The sequence below is a fragment of the Triticum urartu genome, chromosome 1 (assembly GCF_003073215.2).
Source record: "Triticum urartu cultivar G1812 chromosome 1, Tu2.1, whole genome shotgun sequence".
NCBI classification, from domain to species: domain Eukaryota; kingdom Viridiplantae; phylum Streptophyta; class Magnoliopsida; order Poales; family Poaceae; genus Triticum; species Triticum urartu.
The window spans coordinates 77,937,651-77,959,489 of NC_053022.1; the positions used below are offsets into that span (position 1 = coordinate 77,937,651).

At 44.9% G+C, this 21,839-nt stretch overlaps 3 protein-coding genes across 3 annotated transcripts; 2 read left to right on the forward strand and 1 right to left on the reverse strand.

The window, feature by feature from the left end:
* The first annotated feature begins 524 nt into the window (after nucleotides 1-524).
* Nucleotides 525-3,094, forward strand: LOC125548908 (transcription initiation factor TFIID subunit 13). The gene is made up of 5 exons (XM_048712434.1): nucleotides 525-1,091; nucleotides 1,180-1,217; nucleotides 1,988-2,047; nucleotides 2,634-2,708; nucleotides 2,807-3,094. The coding sequence occupies exons 1-5, from the start codon at nucleotides 755-757 to the stop codon at nucleotides 2,918-2,920; spliced, it is 624 nt and encodes a 207-aa protein (XP_048568391.1). The 5' UTR covers nucleotides 525-754; the 3' UTR covers nucleotides 2,921-3,094.
* A 4,862-nt stretch (nucleotides 3,095-7,956) lies between these two features.
* LOC125548931 (serine/arginine-rich splicing factor RS2Z33-like) lies at nucleotides 7,957-13,878 on the forward strand. Its single transcript, XM_048712450.1, has 7 exons — nucleotides 7,957-8,113; nucleotides 9,216-9,412; nucleotides 10,285-10,324; nucleotides 10,452-10,547; nucleotides 12,429-12,625; nucleotides 12,711-12,776; nucleotides 13,413-13,878. The coding sequence occupies exons 2-7, from the start codon at nucleotides 9,222-9,224 to the stop codon at nucleotides 13,642-13,644; spliced, it is 822 nt and encodes a 273-aa protein (XP_048568407.1). The 5' UTR covers nucleotides 7,957-8,113; nucleotides 9,216-9,221; the 3' UTR covers nucleotides 13,645-13,878.
* A 169-nt stretch (nucleotides 13,879-14,047) lies between these two features.
* On the reverse strand, nucleotides 14,048-17,625 carry LOC125548919 (receptor-like protein kinase HERK 1). Its single transcript, XM_048712443.1, has 2 exons — nucleotides 17,232-17,625; nucleotides 14,048-17,108 (listed from the first exon to the last, which is right to left on the reverse strand). Exon 2 carries the CDS (start codon nucleotides 16,770-16,772, stop codon nucleotides 14,238-14,240), a length of 2,535 nt encoding a protein of 844 aa, XP_048568400.1. The 5' UTR covers nucleotides 16,773-17,108; nucleotides 17,232-17,625; the 3' UTR covers nucleotides 14,048-14,237.
* Nucleotides 17,626-21,839: the final 4,214 nt, after the last annotated feature.

Genomic DNA, 21,839 nt, shown 5'->3' on the forward strand with positions numbered 1-21,839 from the left:
AGATCAGACGCCGCAAAGCCGACCCATAAAAAACATATTTCGTGAATATACAGGTCTATTATGCGGAGTCTGCAACTATAGGTGGCCAAACGGGTCGCGATAGCTGGGCCGGCCCGGTAGCACGGTCGGCACGGCACGTGGTAAATGGGCCAGGCCCGGCACGCGGCACGTCAAGGGTCGTGCCTGGGCCTGAAGGCCGAGCACGCGGGCCAGCATGGCACGACCCGATTATCTTTCTATTTTATTTTTATGTATCCTAATGTGGCCCAACATGTAAAAATAGGCTAAAAACGCCCAATGCGCAAAATAGAAGGCAAATTAGCGTGCCGATGGGCCGGCCCGATTAGCATACGGGCCGTGCCTGGGCTGCAGGCTACAGCACGCGGGCCGGCACGGTACGGCCCGTATAATAATCATGCCTTCGTAGGCTAGGCCGTGCCGTGCCTGGCCGGACCGGCCCGGCCCGTTTGGCCAGCTATATTTGCAACCGCGGTCTCACAAAGACGTTTTTCTAAACCGCAAACACGTTTTGCGGCCGTGAGGATGTGGGGCGTGCTACAGTTGCTCTTATTCGCCGTGAACCGCAGGTACGCTCCTCTTTGTGAATTGCAGAAATCAACCGCAGCAGTGAACGGGAAGCCCTAGACGGAGCCGGAGCCCGACGGATCAAGATCCCCGGGCGCCGCTAGGAAGCGTAGCCAGCCGAAATCTCTTGCCCCTGCCTCGCCACTCTGTCCTGCCCCCCGACGCTGGGATGCAGAACCCTAGCAGCAATCACCCTGCCCCGCCCGCGGCGGCGGCGGGGAAATCCAAGTCCTCGGGGCAGGCCGCGGCAGCGGCCTCGGGCCAGGGCCATCAGCCCTCCCCGGCCACGCCTGCGGCTGCCAAGTCCAAGTCCTCGGCCGCGGCAGGGGCCTCGGGCCACGGTCACAACTCCTCCCCGGCCACGCCGGCGGCCGGCAAGTCCAAGGCCTCGGCGCATGCCGCGGCGCCGGGCCAGGCGTCCTCCTCCAACCAACCGCACGCCGTTGGCGGCGCTGACGCAGCCGCATCAAGCCTTAAGCGCAAGCGCGGCGTCTTCCAGAAGGACCGTAAGGCCTTCTTCTGTCTTCTGCATTGTTAGTTTTTTCTGTTTATTTTCCCCATACTTGTGGCTCACTTCTATTCGTTTCCTTTCAGTGCAGCACATGATGTATGGCTTTGGGGACGATCCAAATGTAAGTTGACCCATGACCAATTCTCTCTCTGGTTCCCTAATTTTTTTGGTTAGGAATTATGTAGAACAGAATGCAGTCAGTGTAGTGTATTTAAGAATTCAGGATGCAATGGTCCATAAGTGGCATTTTGCAAGAAGAGTGGTAGCAAACAAGGCGTGGGTATACCATGTTACTGTAATATTTAATGGTTGAAAATTTGAAATATATTTAGAAAAGTAAAAGGGACATACCTGGAATCAGTACATATTTGCTTAGACTGTGTTTATCAATGATTTTTGGTTGTTGCTTAGCTTACACCTTTGCAATCAGACAACAGCCAATCCCTAACAAGTGTCAATGCATATGGGATAGTGGTTGCTTGCAATCTCTATTGAAAATTAAAATTATGTGTGCTGTTCATCTATGTTATGTTGAATGTGTGGAAGGAACTGCTAGTTTTTTCATCGTGAGTGGCTACTGGCCGTTTGGCCTCTCATGTTCAGGGCGAGCTGAACCGGATGCCTTTCTGTTGGGCAGGTCCTAGAGGAACCCCTAGTTTTTTGCCAGCTAGCATCTATTGCCTCTCATTTCTTTTCGGTGCTGCTGTGTGGATAGCCTGGCGGGCCTTGTAATATTTTAGTTTCACTCTTCGCATAGTAAATAAGTCAATGCTCCTACTAGAGATCTCAAAAATAAAAAAAAGATGGAGTAAAGGAACATGTTATTCCCCTTTTAAATCTTAGATGCTCTGGACTTACGATGCAACTGACTTTTTTTTGCTGGTTTTGCAGCCACTTCCAGAAACAGTTGCACTTGTGGAGGACATTGTTGTAGAATATGTTACTGACCTCGTAAGTTTCTCTTGCATTTGTACAGCTGTTTAGTTTATGTTTGGCCTGCTAAAAGAATACATACTGTTCACAGATAGAAAGGTCTTGTTGAGGATTGCGTGACCCATTTTCTGCCATTTGTACAACTATGTAGTTTATGTTTGGCCTGGTAAAAGAATACACACTATGCACAGATAGAAGGTCTTGTTGAGGATAGCATGACCCATTGAACCATTATTCATCTTTTCAGTAGAGTCCATTAAGTACACTTAGGAAGTTTTGGGTAGTTTCCTATGCAAATAGACATAATTGGGTAACTGTTTTTTCTTGATTAATAATCTGAATATGGATTGACATCTTGCACTGTACGATAGTGAGTCAATTTGATTTCAAATAAATGTATTGTACACAAATGAGTAACTCATCTACCTGCCACAACTTTCAACACAAACCATTCATGTTGAACCAAGAAATCCAGAATTGCGCCATATTTAACCAGTTATGCCAGTTTGTTTTTCAAGTTCATAGCTGTTTATAATTCCATTGTTTTTTTTAGAGTAGTTTATGGTTCCATAGCCGAGTGAATCCATGGTGTGCCTTTTCCCAGGTCCACAAGGCTCAGAATGTGGCTTCAAAGAGGGGGAAGCTCTTGACAGAGGATTTTCTTTACCTTATCCGAAAGGTATGGTCTGGACTACATGAGACTATGTTATTTCCTCTTCACTTGTATCACCAGAGTTCGCCAAAGCTAAGCATTTGCATTTCACTTTTTTTCCCTAGGATATGCGGAAACTGCACCGTGCTACCGAGCTACTCTCCATGAATGAAGAGCTCAAGCAAGCAAGGAAAGCTTTTGATGTGAATGAAGAAACACTAGTAGTAACCAATGAGTGATATATGCGTCCTTGAGCAGCATCAGAGACTACCATGTTATCTGCAATATTCCACTAACTGGTCAGACGATGCATAAGCTCACTGACATCCATTTGTATGCGGAGTACTATTACAATGTGACACATGTGCTAAGCAATCCAAACTATTAAAAAAAAAGAGTTTGTTTTCTGTCAAGTTGGCGTCATGTAGCACTTTCCACTGTGATGAATGGATGGTTGTACGCTTTGCTCAGTCATATTAGGCATAGAAATCTGGTTGTCATCTTTTGATATCAGGCACTATCCGCCCTAACTCAGTACTACGCATATAATATGCGCACATTACAATCGGGAACGTTTCTAGAGGAAGTAGTATTTGTTGCATGTGTCTGATCAAGGGCAACCTTGTTAAATAGGGGCCGTCTATTTTAACAGGTGGCAGAAAAAAGGCTCAATATCCAACGGCCTAAATTCATGACGCGACTTGTTCATCTTTTATTTGTTGCATGTGTCTGATCAAGGGCAACCTTGTTAAATAGGGGCCGTCTATTTTAACAGGTGGCAGAAAAAAGGCTCAATATCCAACGGCCTAAATTCATGACGCGACTTGTTCATCTTTTATTTGTTGCATGTGTCTGATCAAGGGCAACCTTGTTAAATAGGGGCCGTCTATTTTAACAGGTGGCAGAAAAAAGGCTCAATATCCAACGGCCTAAATTCATGACGCGACTTGTTCATCTTTTATTTGTTGCATGTGTCTGATCAAGGGCAACCTTGTTAAATAGGGGCCGTCTATTTTAACAGGTGGCAGAAAAAAGGCTCAATATCCAACGGCCTAAATTCATGACGCGACTTGTTCATCTTGTTCCTCCTCCCTGTAGCTTTCCTCCTTGCCCATCCGCCTACCTCCACCCCCTGTAGTCGGCGGGCGCTACCACGCACTGGCTCGCCGCCCCCTGCCCTCCCCTCAACCAACCGCCACTGCCGTTGCTAGCCATCACGCCGGCCACCCCTCTAAGCCTCACACCACTGGTGAAAGCCTCTGACGATCCCCTGCACCCCATCCCTAAGATAGATAATGGGGTTGTGGCTTCCCCCTACGATAAATAATGAGGCCATGGCTGCCCCCTAAAATAGATAGTCGGGTTATTCTTCTCTGGTCAGGTTGGGAAGAAGGAAAAAAGAGAAAAGTGACTGATGCAACATAAAAATTAGGCACGTGAGAAATAGCAAAACCGTATTAAATAAGGAAAATGCCTTTCGTGTTGCAATATGAGAGTTTTGTGTGTTTTTTTCGTTCATCTGTTTTTTCAAAACGTTTTATCTCACGAATTGTGAGTCCAAATCACGAACTGTTTTCACCTATTTCTCGCATCGAGATCTTCGAAACTAGATCTCAGTAGTAGGTTTTGGTGAACTTTTTTGGAACAAACCAAAAATTGAAAAATAAAATGGAGACAGAAAGGGAAAACGATATTCAAAAAAAGAAACCCAAAAATAAAATTGAAACCGTGCTTTTTCACCTTTTTAACACATTTGCGCCTTTTCACTTTTCAAGAAACACAATCATGCTCCATACTTTCTGGGAAGCACAACTGTGCTTTTTTAGTTTTGAGAAAGCACAGTTATAAAAAGCACAAGTGTGCTTCACGGAGAAGCACATCTATGCTTTTCGCACGTGTGCTTCACGGGAGAAAAATAAGTACAAAAAACTTAAAAATGCCGAAAACCTAGAAAAAAACAAGCATAATCTAAAAATTCAAAAAAAGGTGTGCAAATTTTTTTTAAAAAAAATCATCCCCTAGTGCGTCCAACGTGCGACTGGCCTGGGCGCATCACATGTCAACAGGGAAAACGCTCCCGGATGCTCGCGGAGTATTCCCCGAAAGGGTACTTGTTAACTAGTTGGTCCCAAAAAAGAAAGGCATGCGGGCATGCGACACCAAGGCGACTTCGCATCTTCAAGCGCAGATTGCCATACAGGCTTAGCATAGCAGGCTTTTACAAACCCGGGGAAAATATTTGGACTGCTCGAAATCACCCAAAACCAACCCACCCAACCCAGGGAGAAACGAGACTCTCTAATCACTTGCATCTCAGTTAAAAGTGGAAATATCTCTACTAAATGGGAGTTCTTTTTTTTTTGAGTAATACTAAATGGGAGTTCATTGTTGTATGTTCGCTTCCATCTTTGCCCTTCCACTATTTAGTTTTTTCTTCTGTACGTCACCCCTCCCTTCACATCATGCATTAACTATCGAATCTTACCAACAGCCCAACTAATCCAGAAAAATTCTTGTATTCCGCTACAAAATCAAATCTTAACAAACCTCAACTAAATCGTCTTTTTTTCTTGTGTTCCTCTACTCAAACTCAAACCCAATAAAATCAAATGTTACCAAAGCCTCAATGAAATCAAAAAAAAATGTGTTATCTTACCAAAATCTTCACTAAATCGAAACACTTATTGTGATTCCCTACCCATACTCAAATCAAATCCAATTTTGCCAAAACCTCATATAAATTAAAACTTTCCTTGTGTAACCATCTCAATTCGTGCAGATATCAGCTAGTCAATTCACTCGAGACTAGTGATGCCTCTAGTGTGATCAAAACACTCATCATAATGCCCGCCTAAGCACTTCATTGGGAAGATATACAAACAGGGGCAATACTCCACAAAAGTGTGATTCAACTAGCCCTATGCACTTACATGCCATCAATTGTTCAGGAAGATAATCTTGAACCAAACAAAAAAGGAAAAGAAAACTACCCAACTCATGCCCAGTCAGTGAACTGGTTAGTCCATGTGCACCTATGCCACCGAACCTCTGGGAGGCGAGATGATGTCGACATTTACCCGTGGAGGTTAAGGAGACGCTGGGAAGCCGTGGACACGCCCTGCCTCTAGGGGGGATGGGAGGAACATTCGAGGACGTCGAAGCAGGGCCGAACAAGGGAGGTGATGTCACAACCTAGAGCAAAATTCAGGTGACGAGGAAAGAAGGCGTGTCCAGCTGGGACGATCTGTCGCGTTCGACGGAGGCGGCACAGCCTACGCGACGTGCTACTCCATGTCACACACGGTGGAGGGAAGCGACCTCGCGAGGGTCTTGAAGCGGTGGCCGGGGTCGAGGTAGTTGAAGTGGGGGTGTCGTCTGGTGTACTACTGGGGTTGAATGGGACAAGGAACGACTGAAGTCGGGGTCGGAGTGGCACTGGCGTGGAAGGACTCAAAGGAAGAAACCCTTCCCGCGCTAGGCTGTTCACACAGAAAGGGAGTGGACTAGGGTTTTGAAGGGACAAAAACGGTAGGGGTAGGCTGGGTTTTTTATGGGATGAAGCAGGAAGTTATTGGAGATGATTTTTTTAAATGGCATAATATATGGTAGGAGGCAAGGAATGGTCAGATGGGAAGTTAGGATCATGGTTTCAATGGTTTGTGAAATATTCGTATTTTGTTTCAAAAAAATTGGTATTTAAATTTGTTCGTATAAAATAAGAACTTTGCTACAGTTACGAGCAGTTTCTGCAGAAAGTGTTTACGAAGATAAGAGTGGTTTTTCTACACCCACCCTTGGCGCACCCATGGAAGAAAACATATTAAAACATTTTGAAAAAATCTGAAACTTTGTGCGAATGATCATTAGGAAATGTTAGAGAGGCTTGAAAATTTTCGTGGTCAAATGACATCCCAGGAGCTCTATACAAAAAAGACAAAAATACTCAAATATACGTAAATTGTTTGACCAAAATTAGTATTTTTGTTTTTTGTACAGTTTTCCTCGGATGTCATTTGACCATCAAACTTGGCAGGCCTCTCTAATATTTGTTGATGATCATTTCCATAAAGTTTCAGATTTTTTTGAAATGTTTGGTATGTTCTTTTTTGCGTGGGTGCACTGATGTGGGGTTCAACCACTACTTTCCCATCTAGGATTTATCACAATTTGAGTCCCGCAGCTAAACCTATGGGGATAGAATCAATGAGATTAGGCCAGCCAGCCCTATAGCTTCCGTCCGTCGAAGGATTCCCATAAATCTAGCATTTTTTATAAAATAGGGTGGAAACCTTATTACTACATATTACTTCACATAGCCTAGTGGTCGACATAGCTCTCTACACAACATGCGTCAAGTCTAGGGTATCAAACAAACGACATAGCTAAGGTTCAAACCTGCATCTACCATAACATATGTCAAGAACTGACCATTGGGATAGATCAATCGTTTATGTGAAACTATAGCCACAATAGCTATTTACTCAATTGTTTACATTCAAATTTAAACTATTCATGCATGTTGTATGAAAATTTGTCAAAGAAACGACCTAGCGACCTAGCTAAGATTCGAACCTGGGTCTACCATAACAGTTGGCATGAATTGACCTTTTAGTTAGATCAATCGTTTATGTGAATGTATAGCCACAATAGCTATTTATTCATTGTTTAAATTCAAATTGAATCAATTTATACAGGAACTGATTTTTGGGATAGATCAAACGTTTATGTGAAAAAATTATAGCCACAGTAACTATTTATTAAATTGTTTAAATTCAAATTGAAAAATTGTTGATTTGTATTTAATAGATTTTGAAATTTATGAATTTTCAAAAATTCCAATGGTTTCGATGGTGGTCGAAATTTTCTGGTTTCGAAATTCGAAACCTTGTTTAGGATCGGTAGTCCGATTCCTATCCCTTGCAAAAAATGGACCCCAAAATCTTGCTGACGATCACTAGGTAGGGATGTTCCAACGTATGATTCGTCCCCTGGCTCCAACATATTTGATGGACGCCAGCTAAAATTTCCCTTAAAATTGACGTTAGATTTTATTTAGATTTATTGAACTTTCTGTTTTTTATGAGATCAAGCTTGAAAGTCTTGCTAAAGGTGATAGTTTTTATTTTTTTTTCTGAAAAAAGTTTGAGCGATAGTTTTTTTCTTTTTTTAGACTGCAACTCGTCTTTTTTTTTTGGAGGGCAGAGACTGCAACTTTGTGGTCACATCACTCTCCCTTGACCCTGTAGGCCCGTAACCCACAACAACTGGACCCTGGACAGGCCTCATCCAAGCCCAGACGGCCATCATATAAACTGCTCCTCGACCGCCGCCGATTGCTCTCTCTCCGTGGCCGTCCCCGTCTCCGCTGTCGGCGCCTCGCCGGGCTAGGGTTCTTGCCACGCAGCCGCTGCCGCCGCCACTCGCGTCGGGGGGTAAGTAGGTGGACGCCACCGTAATTCTGACTGGATTATCTCTTCCGCAAGATTCCCCGTTCTTTTCTTCGGCCGCTCGGTGAGCCCGTAATCTCGCGGGGGCGTGCGCATTGCCGCGCGAGCGCACGCGGCTCGTTTCTCGGATTTCGCATCGTGCTCTCCCGTGCCGTGCGGTCGGCTTGATTCTGTTCGCGAGCTATGCGTCCTTCGGCTGCGTTTTCTTGTTCTTGGGTTTGCCGCGATCATGCATGGTCGAAACGATGAAGAGGTTGTTCTTCGCTAGAAGATTCTAGAGAGGGGCCCTTCCACCTTTTCATTTGGTAGCCTTTTGATAGGTTTGGAAAAGATTCGCGCTTGCTAGGGTTTAGCGAACTACGGCTTTGGTGCTGTTTGATTGGTGCTGCTCTCTGTTCATCTCAAACCAAAATTTAACTATTCTCGTCGTGCTATGCCGGAAAAAAATGGGTATTCGAGTTGATAATGCTGTTGGGAAGCATAATTTGATCTTCAATAGAAATTAACTCTGTGTTCTCCTTTAAATTCCAGCCCCCTTTCACCTATAGAGGGCAAATCTAGCTTATTTTGACGCAATTCCGCTGCCGCCTGTATAGAAATTGCATAGAAGCGTCTTAGTTTCTGAATAGTTAGACTAATGTATACAGGTAATGATGGTGCAGCATGTTATGAAAACTTAGGTGCATTTGCATATTTAGGCATGCCCCTGTTAATCTGCTATATGCCGGTCTTGGTGCATACCTTGGATCCCCTTTTTTCCCAAAGGGATGTGCTCAATCTTCTATTGTTCCACGTATGAACTTTTGACAGTGAGTTAATAATATGCTGTTGCAAAGCATGAGATCACATTCTAGTATTGGAGTACTTTTTGTGTTATCTATTATGTTCCGCCTCCTCCCGATATATAGGAAATTGTTTATTTCAATGCGACTCCCTTGCCGTTTGTATTGAAATTTTATGGAAGCGCCTTACGTGTTAATCACTGGATATATTGACCAAATGTGTATAGGTGCATTTGCATGTTTACATGTCTTTGTTTTACAATATTTTGGCTGCATGCCTTAACGCGATCAATTTTGTCTTGCAGTTGAAGATGCCTCGCTACGATGACCGTTACGATCGCTACGATGACCGTTATGATCATTATGACGACCGTTATGATCGCTATAATGACCGTTATGATCGGTATGACCGATATGGTGGCAACACCAAGTTGTACGTGGGCCATCTTTCTACGCACACCCGGACCAAGGATGTTGAGTACCTTTTCGGCAGATATGGGAGGTGAGGAAATTGGATCTGGTTTACGCCTTTTGTGCACCACTTGATTTAACAAGTGTTTGCGTGCAATTTGGGAACCATTTACTTGCTGCACCTGGCTTGCTCTAATTTGTGCATACTTCTTAGGCAAAGGCATATTTCCCTAGATCATGGGTCAATTTAGAACTCCGCCTATGTTGTCCCAACAACATACCCGAGCCAATGTCAAAACTCAGCCACTCTTATGGAGGTGAAACCCAAAAGAGTTGCGAGATCTTATGGGTTTCACCTCTAGCCTACCCCAGCTTGTTTGGGACTAAGGCTTTGTTGCTGTGTTGTTGTTGTATGGGTCAATTTAGGTTCCTCGGCATTGATGTAGCCTAGAGTCAAGACTACTACTGCATCACTGATAATGTAATTTTAATCCAGCTATATCAATAGGCTCTGCTAGGTTACTTTCGGTAGAGGTGTCATTTTAGCTATTAACTTGTAATTGTTTAGCTGTTTATTGGCTTACCTGTTAGTAGAGACTAGCAACTAGCAAGCTTCGGAAGTTTAAGGTTCCTTCTGTTGCGGCATAATCTGTTGATTTTGACCATTTACATAGTGCTACTGGTTGTTGCCAATTTGCCATCACATGTCAGACAAACCTTTCCAGCTTTGACTTGAATAATCTTGATGAAGGTATTGAGGGGCTATTACCTTGGTGTCAATGCTGTGAGGGTGCCTTTGGTGGAAATTGGTGTCTTGCTGCAAAGTTACAGAAGATTTTGGCGATTCTTTTGAAATATTCTGTTGCCTATTCTACGAGTAGATGTTTACTTTGTGTGATGGCTGGTGATGCACTTTTTGTACCATCTTGATGGTGTTCCTGTTTTTGTCAACCATTTCTACAGAATACGATGTGTGGAGCTGAAGTATGATTATGGCTTCGTTGTAAGTAACCTCTTACACCCGTGATTTCCATGTTCTATTCCCGGAATATGTGCAGCTAATTGTCTACTTTGTTAGATTTTTCATGTTAAGCCCACCCCTATTTTTGTTTTTCTGGATCATGTTGCAGGAGTTTAGCGATCCCCGGGATGCAGATGATGCAAGGTATGAGCTTGATGGCCAAGAGATTGATGGGAGCCGTATCATTGTTGAGTTTGCAAGAGGGGTAAGCTTTTGTTGTTTATGAATGTTCTTTGCTACTGTAAACTTCACCCTGATGCCATCTACAAATGAGCCTTCGATGGACTGAAAATTCTCCTCTACGCGCAAAGTTTAATCCTTTTATTACTAGAAATTGTGCCCGTGCGTTGCAACGGGAGAAACAAATGCTTGCACGCCCCTAGCGGCCCATCCATGTTGTCACTTCTAATCTTCACTACCGTCACCTATGGTGGCCAAGTTATCAAACTATTCAACGATGGTGCGCGGCCCCAGTCTCATTTAAACTTGATGCATGCATCGTCTGGAGCAAACACCGATTATCGTGGAGCAGATCACAATGTAGTTAAACGGCTCAACAGATAATTAAGTAATACATATAAGATCAATGAAACTTTTAATTAAAGAAGGAAGTCAAGGCCCTTATGGAAGGAGACTGGATGATGAACCTTGTTAAGATTCGTGGCAGTAAAAAATGTGCTACCCACGGTAAGACTGCAGTAGGTAGGCTGTGAATTTTCGAATGTTCCTTTGAAAATTAGGAAAGTTATACAAAATGCTTGTCATAATGTGACCAGTTAATGATATTCCAAATTCCACGCAAAACACGGAACCTTTGCGAGCGCAAATAAGATCTCGACACAAGTTATGAGATTGACAGAGCGAGCAAGATGGGGTTCATGGCGGCAGATAAGCCGTACTTAGCCATCCATGATCCTGACCTCTATCTCAATGGTGTCAGCGCGAATGGGCGGAACCCCGACCGTAGTTGAAACAGGTGCCCGTCTCTAGCTCCCGCACCAGGGTTTCCTTGACGTCCAACATGATGGAGCTGGACCTGATGCACCCCAATATTTTGTCAAAAACAACTGAGTCTGTAGGTATTATATGTGTGGTTTTTTTGCGGGTAATTATATATGTTTTATAATATGCAAAAAAAAACCCGCATCATGCCATGAGTTGGTCGCTATGGACGGGTGCGTGGAAGCTTGCTATCCATGTGCCAGAGCCATGAGGTGGTCGCGAGATCTTATGGGTTTCACCTCTAGCCTACCCCAACTTGTTTGGGACTAAAGGCTTTGTTGTTGTTGTTGTTGTTGTTGTTGTTGCCTCTCTCCCACAAATTAATCAAGGGGTTATATTCATGCATGTTCAATGGATCGCTCGCCATCTCCTATTAATTAATTTTAATTGGCCAAGCGACCTCCCCCTCTCCGGTTAATTAATTCTAGTTGGCCAACAGGAGCGGCGTGGCATTGTGCATCAGCTGTTTTAATCGGATCATTTTCACCCACTAATTCCTCCATGAATCTTGGGTCTCTCCATTAATTCCGGATGCACCGGCCCGCTCTTTATTAATCTCGAGGCACTTATTGATTTCAGATCTCAGACATTTATAAATTGGTGACATTGTGTGCAAAGGAGCGATGTGGTACTATATAATAAATGCAAAACCTCTTTTGTTTTCACAAATATGAGTTAGGTCAGTTGGATCGACGCAAGGAAACTTGATGGCAGGTAGTGAGTTGGATCTCTTGTATCTGCAACTTTTTTGCCGGATTTGCTGACCGCCCAAAGCGGGTGGGCCCATGTGCGTGAGAAAAAAAAGGCCGAACCATTTTTTGTCGACTTATTACTAATGGACTGCGGGTTGATACTTAGAAACATCAGGGATTTTTCTGCAAAATACACATGACGGACCAAGAATATATATTCCCTTTATTAGTAATAAAAAAATAGGTCTAGGTATAGATATGCATTTTTGCAGCTACATGACTCCGATTTTCTAATTGCGGAGGATAATGATGTTTGATTACTTGTTGTACTGTTGCTGTATTCTTAACGTTGCTGTCCTCGACCTCAGTTGATAAGTCTGTTGCTTTTCTAGATCCCGCGTGGCCCAGGAGGTTCCCGCGAGTACTTGGGCAGAGGACCCCCTCCTGGTTCTGGCCGCTGCTTTAACTGTGGGATTGATGGGCACTGGGCTCGTGACTGCAATGCTGGCGACTGGAAAAATAAGTGCTATCGCTGTGGAGAAAAGGGCCATATAGAAAAAAACTGCCAAAACAGTCCTAAGAATCTCAAGTATTTCCTTGCACCCTTTAATGAGCTTCCTTGTGATGTTACCTTTTATTAGTGCACATTTGATTTTTAGCTTTTGCAAATACAGGCGGGGAAGAAGCTACTCACGCTCCCCACCACCTCATCGCGAAAGGAGCCTAAGCAGGAGTTACAGGTATGAACCAATTTTTTTGCCATTATGACTGATGTTTCTGCAATCGTCCAGTGCTTAACTCTATGTGGTTATGCCAAGGACTAATATGTCTGGGTATACTAGTATATCTTGTTAGCATTATGATTGGATCTTGTAAATAAATAAACATACTATTATGAGAGTTACCCTACTATAGATTTGGTCAAATGCAATGGGTTTACCTTTCAGCCATGTAGTAGTAATCTCTTACCTTTGATAGTCATATATATATCTATTCATGCCTGCCACTGCTATATGTTGATATGTGATCAGTGAGTCTGTAGAGAGCAGGTATCTGGTGATAAGTTTGTGCCATATTTTGATGGATGCTGAAGATATGTATGGAAATTAAATGAATATTGTTGAGTCTGTAGAGAGCGGGTATCTGGTGATAAGTGGGTGCCATAATTTGATGGATGCTACTGATATGTGAGTGGCATAATGTGATGGATGCTACTGATATGTATGGAAATTATGTGAATATTGTGGTGGCATAGTTCAAAGAGGCACTCTCGGCAACTTTGTATAACATGTGCCTGGTGTTTTACATTCTTCTCTGCTGAGTTGCTTTCCTAGCAGTATCATTAATCATCAATGTTGTGATTTTCTTATTAACAGCCGATCGCCTTATCCAAGGAGGGATGGTCGTGCTGTTGGCCACGAGGAAAGGCGACCAAGAAGCTCTAGTTACAGCCCTAGGAGGAGTGCTTCACCTTCCGGTTTGAACCGCAGCCCAGCACCAAATGGCAAGAGCCACCCACCAAGGGAGCAAGCTGAAGTCAATGGTTCACATAACGGTGTGAGAGGCAACAGCCTGAGTCCTGCCCGCGATAGCCGCCCCTGGGAGTGATGGTGAACGCTGCACACCACCCTCAACTTGAATTAATCCTGTTGCATCGTCTCTTGGGCCGAACTCTTATGTTTGTAGACTATGTTAGTATGTTTGTCGAACGTTGGTTCGCGTTATGCCTCCTCGTCTAAACCTGTCAAACCTGTCTGAGTCATGAATTTTTCATGTTTGACAAATGTTGACATGTGTTATGCCGCCTTGTCTGAATCTATAAACACTCTTATATTTCTCTAAGAGGGAGTACCTTTTAGGCATCGTGAAAAAAAATGAATCAGGATCAGCAAGCTGCTTATGGTCTGCAAAGTGTTCCTGTACAAATTTTCTGTCAATTTTGTAAGGAATTGTTTTTGGCTGAATATTTAAGTTCATGTGTTCCAAATAGGTAGTTAACACTTCTTGAATATGCTGACAAACATCTAACAGATCATCCTTTATATAATTCAAAGAACAAAACATATATCAGAACATGAATGCAATTAAGGGCTTGTCAGCAACAACAGTACATGGTATGGACAAGCAACAGACATCTCTTTTCTCCAGGTCAACATGTTTTTACCAACTTCCTTAGTGACACAGAAACAATGCAGTCCAGTTCACCTCCCTTCAGTGTTCATCAGCTGCGAGAAGGCATCGTTGGTCGACATCTGAGAGTAATCCATGTGCGTGCGGCCTTCGTCTGCTTCGTCTGCGGTACCGATCTCCAAAGAGCCCATCCTTCTGGCGTCTGAAGGAAGTTCAGAGATCTGATTCATGCTGTCGACATTGGAGATGTCCGGGCCGGCCTCCTGCAGCTGGAGCACAAACTCCAGATTCCACAGGACATCGCCCATTGTAGGGCGGTCAACGCCGTAATCCACAAGACACTTCTCGACCGTCTCACCGTACTTCCTCAATGACTCTGGCCTGATTGTCCCAGCGATCCGTTGATCGACGATCTGACCAAGCTCTCCCCTCTTCTGCCACTTGATTGCCCATTCTGCAAGGTTGATCATGTCTCTTGGAAGCGTCGGATCGATGACTGGCCTCGCACAGATCACCTCCAGCAAGACCACGCCGAATGAGTACACATCCGACTTGTCGGTCAGCTTCTGCCTCCGGTAGTACTCAGGGTCAAGATACCCGAAGCTCCCTTTCACCGCAGTGCTAACATGTGTCTGATCCAACTCAGGTCCCGTCTTCGAGAGACCGAAATCAGAAACCTTGGCCATGAGATTTTCGTCGAGGAGAATGTTTGCCGACTTGACATCACGATGGATGATCGACTTTGCAAAACCTGTGTGCAGGTAGTGGAGCCCCCTTGCAGCCCCTATGCAGATTTCCACTCTTTTCTTCCAGCTGAGGGGAGGCATGTCACTGCCATACAGGTGACTCTTCAGCGTGCCTTTCTCCATGTACTCATACACCAAGATCATCTCGTTCTGCTCATCGCAATATCCGATGAGCGACACGAGGTGACGGTGTCGCAGCCCCGACAGCAGCTCGATCTCTGTCCGGAATTCTTTGAGCCCTTGGTGGGACTTCTGGTTGCCCCGCTTGACTGCGACTTTGGTGCTGTCCTGCAGAACTGCTTTGTATACCTTCCCAAACCCCCCAACTCCGACAACCATCTGCTCGTCGAAGTGTTTTGTTGCCACTTGCAGCAAAGCAAAAGGAATTCGGTAGCTTACATCACTGTTTGTCCCAGATGTATGAGTGGTCCGGCTGGTTGTTCGGGTACCTATGCTAAGGAAGCTAAGGCCATTGAGGGTAAGTGGTGACCAAGAACTTGAAGGTCGACTTGTCGGTGCCCGCCGCGGCTTCTTCTCCTTCTTTCTTCTGAGGACAAAGCAGAGAATAATAGCAATGCTAACAGCACCAACACCTCCGAGAACAGGGCCCAATATGATAGCCAGTTTCCTTTTTGGCGTTGCTGGTGGCCACACAACATAAATAGTGCCAGTACTGATGTTCATCTTCATGATCTCCAGGCCGTTCAAGATGCCATCTGGTGCCACATTGCTCAAGCTGGAAGGCCCAATGCCGACACTTAGCTTACCAGAAGGATTGCTTGACTTCAAGACAAATTCCGTGTAGTATGGCACAGCCAAGGTACCAAAAACTTTTTCAGAGAGGTCAAGATTTTCTAACGCTAACCCGCCATCCACATAAATATCAAAGTAGAGGGAATATGCTGCCTTGCTCACTATGTCACAAAAATGGAACCGGATCAGATAGCTCGAACGACCGTCAACATCAAATTGCCATGTCATGTTGGACGCTGGGCTGGTTCTATTTTGCACAGCCAACCGCCTTGCAGTGTTGTACACACTGTCCGGTGCATCCTCCTTGGTTGCAGCTCCTTTCTGATAATTCAGCTTCCCTTGGTAAGCAAACAGTTCAGTGGTAGTGGAATTTATGAAGAAGTTCTGGTCAGTATCCCATGAACGCGAGAGTGTGTCATTGACAACGGTCACCTCCCGTCCACCTACATTAATCCTGTAGAATGTCTGAAATGACTGTGTTGCAAGGCCAAGATACTGGCCGGAGGGATTCACAGTTTGGGCTGAATCCTGTATCAGATCATCAGGAACAGATATTACTTCAATAGCATTGATAAAAGATGTGCTGTTTCCAAGAGGCACAAATGAGAGAATCAGCATATCCTCGGTAATATTCAGCGAATACTCCCTGACCAACAGTGAGGAATTGCTCGGCGGAGTGAAATTGTCAAGTAACACAACATGCTGGGTGGACACTTTGAACTTTGCCGCGGCAAGATCATAGCTCTGGTATCTGAAACCGAAGAAGTGTAGCCGGACAAAATGCCGGCCACGGCTCTTCATGTTGAAGGAGTAGGACGACGGCACAATGAATATCCTTGCAGTTTTATACAGCACAGGATTGTCAGAACTTATGACTGCATCCAGCAAGGTGTTTGCGGGGACGCTGTGATGTGATGTCAATATAGTCGAGCCGGAATTGTCTGCTTTGAAGACCCTCCCATCGTTGAGATTAGCGTCGACCGTAGAGCCGCAGTTGATGAGGTAGTTGTCTGCAGGGGTGAATTCAGCAGCATTGCAGGTACCAAGAAGAACCCAGATGGTCCCAAGAAGGAGCAGAGCTATCTTCTGCTCGGTAGTGGTGCCCATGATGAATCCAAACAGAAACTGGGGCTACAGGACACAAGAGCCCTGAATTGCACAAAGATGCAGCCAGCCAGCAAGGAAAAAGGGGGAGCTAGAACAGCTGAAGAGAGTACAGATGATGAATCTGTTCCAGAGTCCAAGGCATGCAATCCCTCAAAACTGATGTCATCTCAGGCAGCAAGAGCACTCGGAAATTGAAGCAATAGAAGGTGTGAACAGGCTTAGATTTTCCGTGTCTTGGTCGGCAGGAGGAGGAACCACCAGAAACCTTGCTTATCAGGCAAGCAAGAACCTTATCAAGAACACCCGCAGCATCGCTCCATCCACCGCGAACTGGATCTGCACAATAGTCCCACAAAACAAAATCAGTATCGTCACCAACATGCAGGAGCCCGGAAAAACAGAATAAAATCCTTCGACTGAAATCAACCCAATCCTCCAGCTGAGACGAGGGGCGGTTACCTTTGCGGTGCAGGCCTTCCCCAGCGGCTGAATCGCCTCTTGCCGCCGCCCAAACAAGCAGCCTCGCCCCCGCAAGAACTTCAGCCAGGCGGTTGGGGAAGCGGAGGATCCAGAGCCAGAACCAGAACCAGTCTTTTCTTGAAGCCAGCCAAGAAGAGGGACGGGCTGGTGGAGCACAGGTGGAACGGAACTGGCGGAGAAGCGGACAACGGCACGCCGCCGCTTTAACTTTTGGGCGAAGCGGACAAAGGAATGGCAATCCAAATGCTCGTCTGGATGGGGATTTTGGAAGGAGCGATGGTGATGGCGATGGTGGCCCGGAGGTTGGCGAGATTTTGAGCAGAGTCTTCTTGGGTCCGGGAGGAAGAAAGGGTCCTCGCGGGTGAGAACGGCAGGCGGGTTTGGACGTTTTCTGGCTCCTGGGGTAGGAGCGGCTCATTAATTGCGGCGGGCCCGCGGGGCAGAGGGCGGAAAGTTTGGTGGGAAGATGAATTGAAGAGGCGTTAGTGCGTGAGCGGGGCGTGGGCCCACAGGGTCGCGAGGTGTGGACGAGAAGACTGGAAACAGGATTACGAGAGGCCGCTCTGCTCCAAATGGCGGGCAGAGGCAGCTGCGTCGACGCGGTTTATGCCTTTTGGAAGTCTCGGGATACTTTTGAAAAGCATGATTCTGAAAACTTAAACAGTGTATGTAAACAAGAAAGGAATGGAAATCATCGAAAAAAGCATTGCAGAGACCGAGCTCCACATAGTTCTTTATTTTTTTTTCAGCGAAAATACTATTTCCACATATTGAAAAAATCTGAAAAAAAGTATATAGATACATGTGTATTTGTATTATACACGTATGAAATTTCATGAACATATATGTTCTCATGTAGTGTGTACGAAAAAGATAAATACACAGATTAATATAGGCTTAATCTTTGTTGTTTTTAGGCCAAATATTTATCTTTTTGTGTAGCACGCAAATAACTGAATTACATGATGAAACTTTTTACCTACTTGATGAACATGCATATGTATTTGTATAAAAAATTGATATTTTTTGAAACTTTTAAGTATATTATGAATTATTCTTTTGGCAAAACGGGCTCAATGGAGCCCGGCCTCTGCAACGCTGCACTCTGGAAATCATGGCTTGGAAGAAACCGACCATTCCCCCAGCCGCGTGTTGCTCCCCCGCGGGGTGGCCCTGGCGCGAAACCCTAGTCGTCGGAGGCCGCACCCCCACCACCCCTTCCCCGCCGCCGCCAGCAAGCGCGACAAAGCCCGCGCGGCTGCGGCGGGCCTTCTCTTCCTTTCGCCTGCTGCAGGAGCCGCGTGGGGCTGCTGCCCTGGGCCGAGGACGCGCTGTCGGGCGCGGCTACGCTCGCTGGGGGCTGGGCGACGCGACATTGCGTGCTGGAGATTGGGTGGCGCATGCAAACTGAGGGATGTCGCCTTGCGGGCCAGGACAGCGTGGTGGCGCGCGTGAGCGTCAAGCTTCCAGGCGTGGAAGCAGGGGCCGAGCCCGATCTGGGCGGACCTGCTTGCGCGGTGCCCGTTTTGGCTTCCCCGGTGCAGATCTGTTGGAGTAGCTGGCCGGCGACCTCCTGGGCGCGGCCTGAGGGTGAGATGCGAAGCAGTGCTCGTGCGTCAGGGAGGTGATAGGCCGGAAGGGTTGGCTGGGTCACGGGTTTGGGTCGGCGAGGCTGTCGGTGAAAGCCACACTCCGTCGGAGCAGTCGATGGCGGCGCCTACATGTACCGTCCCCTTTTTGGAGGCATTGATGTTGCAGTCCTTCTATTTCCTTTGTCCGTCACTCTCTGGGGCAAACCCTAGATCCGATCTATTGGATCGGACGGTGACGACACTATCGACCTTGCCCGGCACCGTGTTTCCTCTTGAGGACATCGTCTTGGAGTTAGACTCGGTCAGAGGGACTCAATGCTTGTGTAGGTGGTTGGCGGCGGCTTGTGTAGCATCTGCGTAAGAGCAGCACAAGCACCCGCAACATGCAAAGTGCGTCTGGCGAGTTATGTCAGCCAACTCCGCGGGATTGAAGCGACATATGTTTGCACTATCGGACATAGCGTTCCTCTTCGATGTTGTCGGGATATGCGGATATGCTAATGGCAGCCCGGATTGACACGACGGTTTTCGATGCACACTCTGGTAGCACCGAAAGCGCTCGAGTACCCGGCCAGGTGTGTTGTGGGGTGTTGATTTTCTGATGCGTTGTATGTCTTGTGATGCTTTAGGCCTAGTCTTACTAAGTGTTGTTTAGGGTTTTACCCGATTTTCCTCGATAAACCGAGCAACCCCTTTTTATTTCTTCTTTTTGGCATCGTCTTTATGCGGCGATGGTCAGGCGGATGAGAAGATGGAAGATGAACCCACCCATACGCATCAGGCATGTATAACTGATCCATGGCCATGCATATTTTGTGTCGGAATGGTTCAGCTTGAGTCAATTTGGTGCAGTCTATTTGTACAGGTCTATGATTTTTGTGATTTCGGTGAGAGTTAGATTGACAGTGAGGCAACTGGTCAACAAACTCAAGGGGAAACTTTAAAACAAAAGGCACGTGTCTGTATATGCTCCGCAATATTGTTTAAATTATGAAGTTACAAAATATTGAAAATTCTAGAATAACTTCCAGTTTTACTTCCTAATTGTGACCTTGCGATAAGTTATATTCTGCTTTAAAATCAGTATCACATGTTATCCTTAATTAGTTATAACATTGTGATAGTTTCTTTACCTCATTTTTCATTTCGCAATAGAGTGAAAAGCTAAATCAACTTGTTAGGGCGATACATAAGTTCACTTGATAGATAACTCAGACATGTATTCTTTCTAGAAGTACCAAATTATGCAAAAATTTACCAAATTGAGTCAAATTCTATGAATTAATCCAAATATGTTTGACAACTACAACTAGCTATGTTGTTACATATGTTGTTCAATTGTTTATGACTTGAATAAATTCCTATGTATGGTGTTTGAATATTTCATAATCAACTACGGCATATTGCCTGGACCATCACTTTTTCGTTCTATTAAAGAATGCAGACGTACTCTCATGTCCTCGTACCATTTGAAATCAAGCCATTGTTAAGTAAAATATATACAAGACACCTACATATGAATCAGTGCCTAGCAAGGAGGAACGACTTCATGAGGCTATGTACCCCCACAGGTTGGTGTCTAACATATTTATTTATTTATTTATTGGATGTGTCTAATAGATTGTCATGTGAGAAATGGGTTGATTTGAGTTTTGTTTACAATTCCTAATTATGTTTCAGGTTTAGAATTTATATTATAGACAACTTTGTATTAAAGGATAAGTTGTTAGGACTACTTCTGCATGTGGAGCGAAGAACTATTATCACTTACAATAAACTGCTTTGGAGAATTCTTTTGGCAGCATCATTTCAATTTAATATGTGTTGAACTACTTATTGAATTATAGATGGGCTTTCGGCCCATATGAACAATGATTTCTGGTTAATCTTGAGGCCCATGTAGAATATGGCAGGTGGTGAAAAGTTTAGTACCACCTTACTAGTTGAGGAGAGTTGAGACTCCTTTATAAGGGCTGCTCTACCAGTTGCCATTGGGAGCTTGGGAAGAGGAGTGGTACACATGCGCTCCTCCGCGCCCGCTGATTGATTGTATCTACGTTGGTAATTCTCTGAAGAGGAGTGTATGATGCAACAAATACTTGCAACCCAACGCGTAAGATGGGTTATCAATCCCTCCTCGATATTAAAATAGATTAAATTATATAAGTTTTGATAAATAGATCTAACTAAAACACAAAATAAAATAAAAAGTGCAATAAGGTATTTTTAGATGCTTCTCTCAATAAAATAGCATACGATGGGTAAACGATTTACTGTTGGATAATTGATAGAAAAACGAATACTCATGACATATCCAAGGCAATGATCATGTATATAGTCACCACGTCCAAGATTAGTAGACCGAAACGATTCTGCATCTACTACTATTACTCCACACATCAAGCGCTATCCAGCATGCATCTAGTGTATTAAGTTCATGGAAAATGGAGTAATGCAATAAGAACGATGATATGATGTAGACAAGATCTATTCACGTAGAAATAGACCTCATCTTTTTATCCTTAATAGCAATGATACATGCGTGTCATGTCTCTTTCTGTAACTGAGATTGAGCACCGCAACATCGAACCCATGACAAAGCACCTCTTCCCATGGCAAGAAAAATCAATCTAGTTGGTCAAACCAAACCAAAATTTCGGAGAAGAAATACGAGGCTATTGTTGGGGAACGCATTAATTTCAAAAAAATTCCTATGCACACGCAAGATCATGGTGATGCACAACAACGAGAGGGGAGAGTATCGTCTACGTATCCTCGTAGACAGTAAGCAGAAGCGTTATGAGAACGCGGTTGATGTAGTCGTACGTCTTCACGATCCGACCGATCCAAGTACCGAGCACACGGCACCTCCGAGTTCAGCACACGTTCAGCTCGATGACGTCCCACAAGCTCCGATCCAGCAGAGCTTCACGGGAGAGTTCCGTCAGCACGATGGTGTGATGACGGTGATGATGTTACTACTGATGCAGGGCTT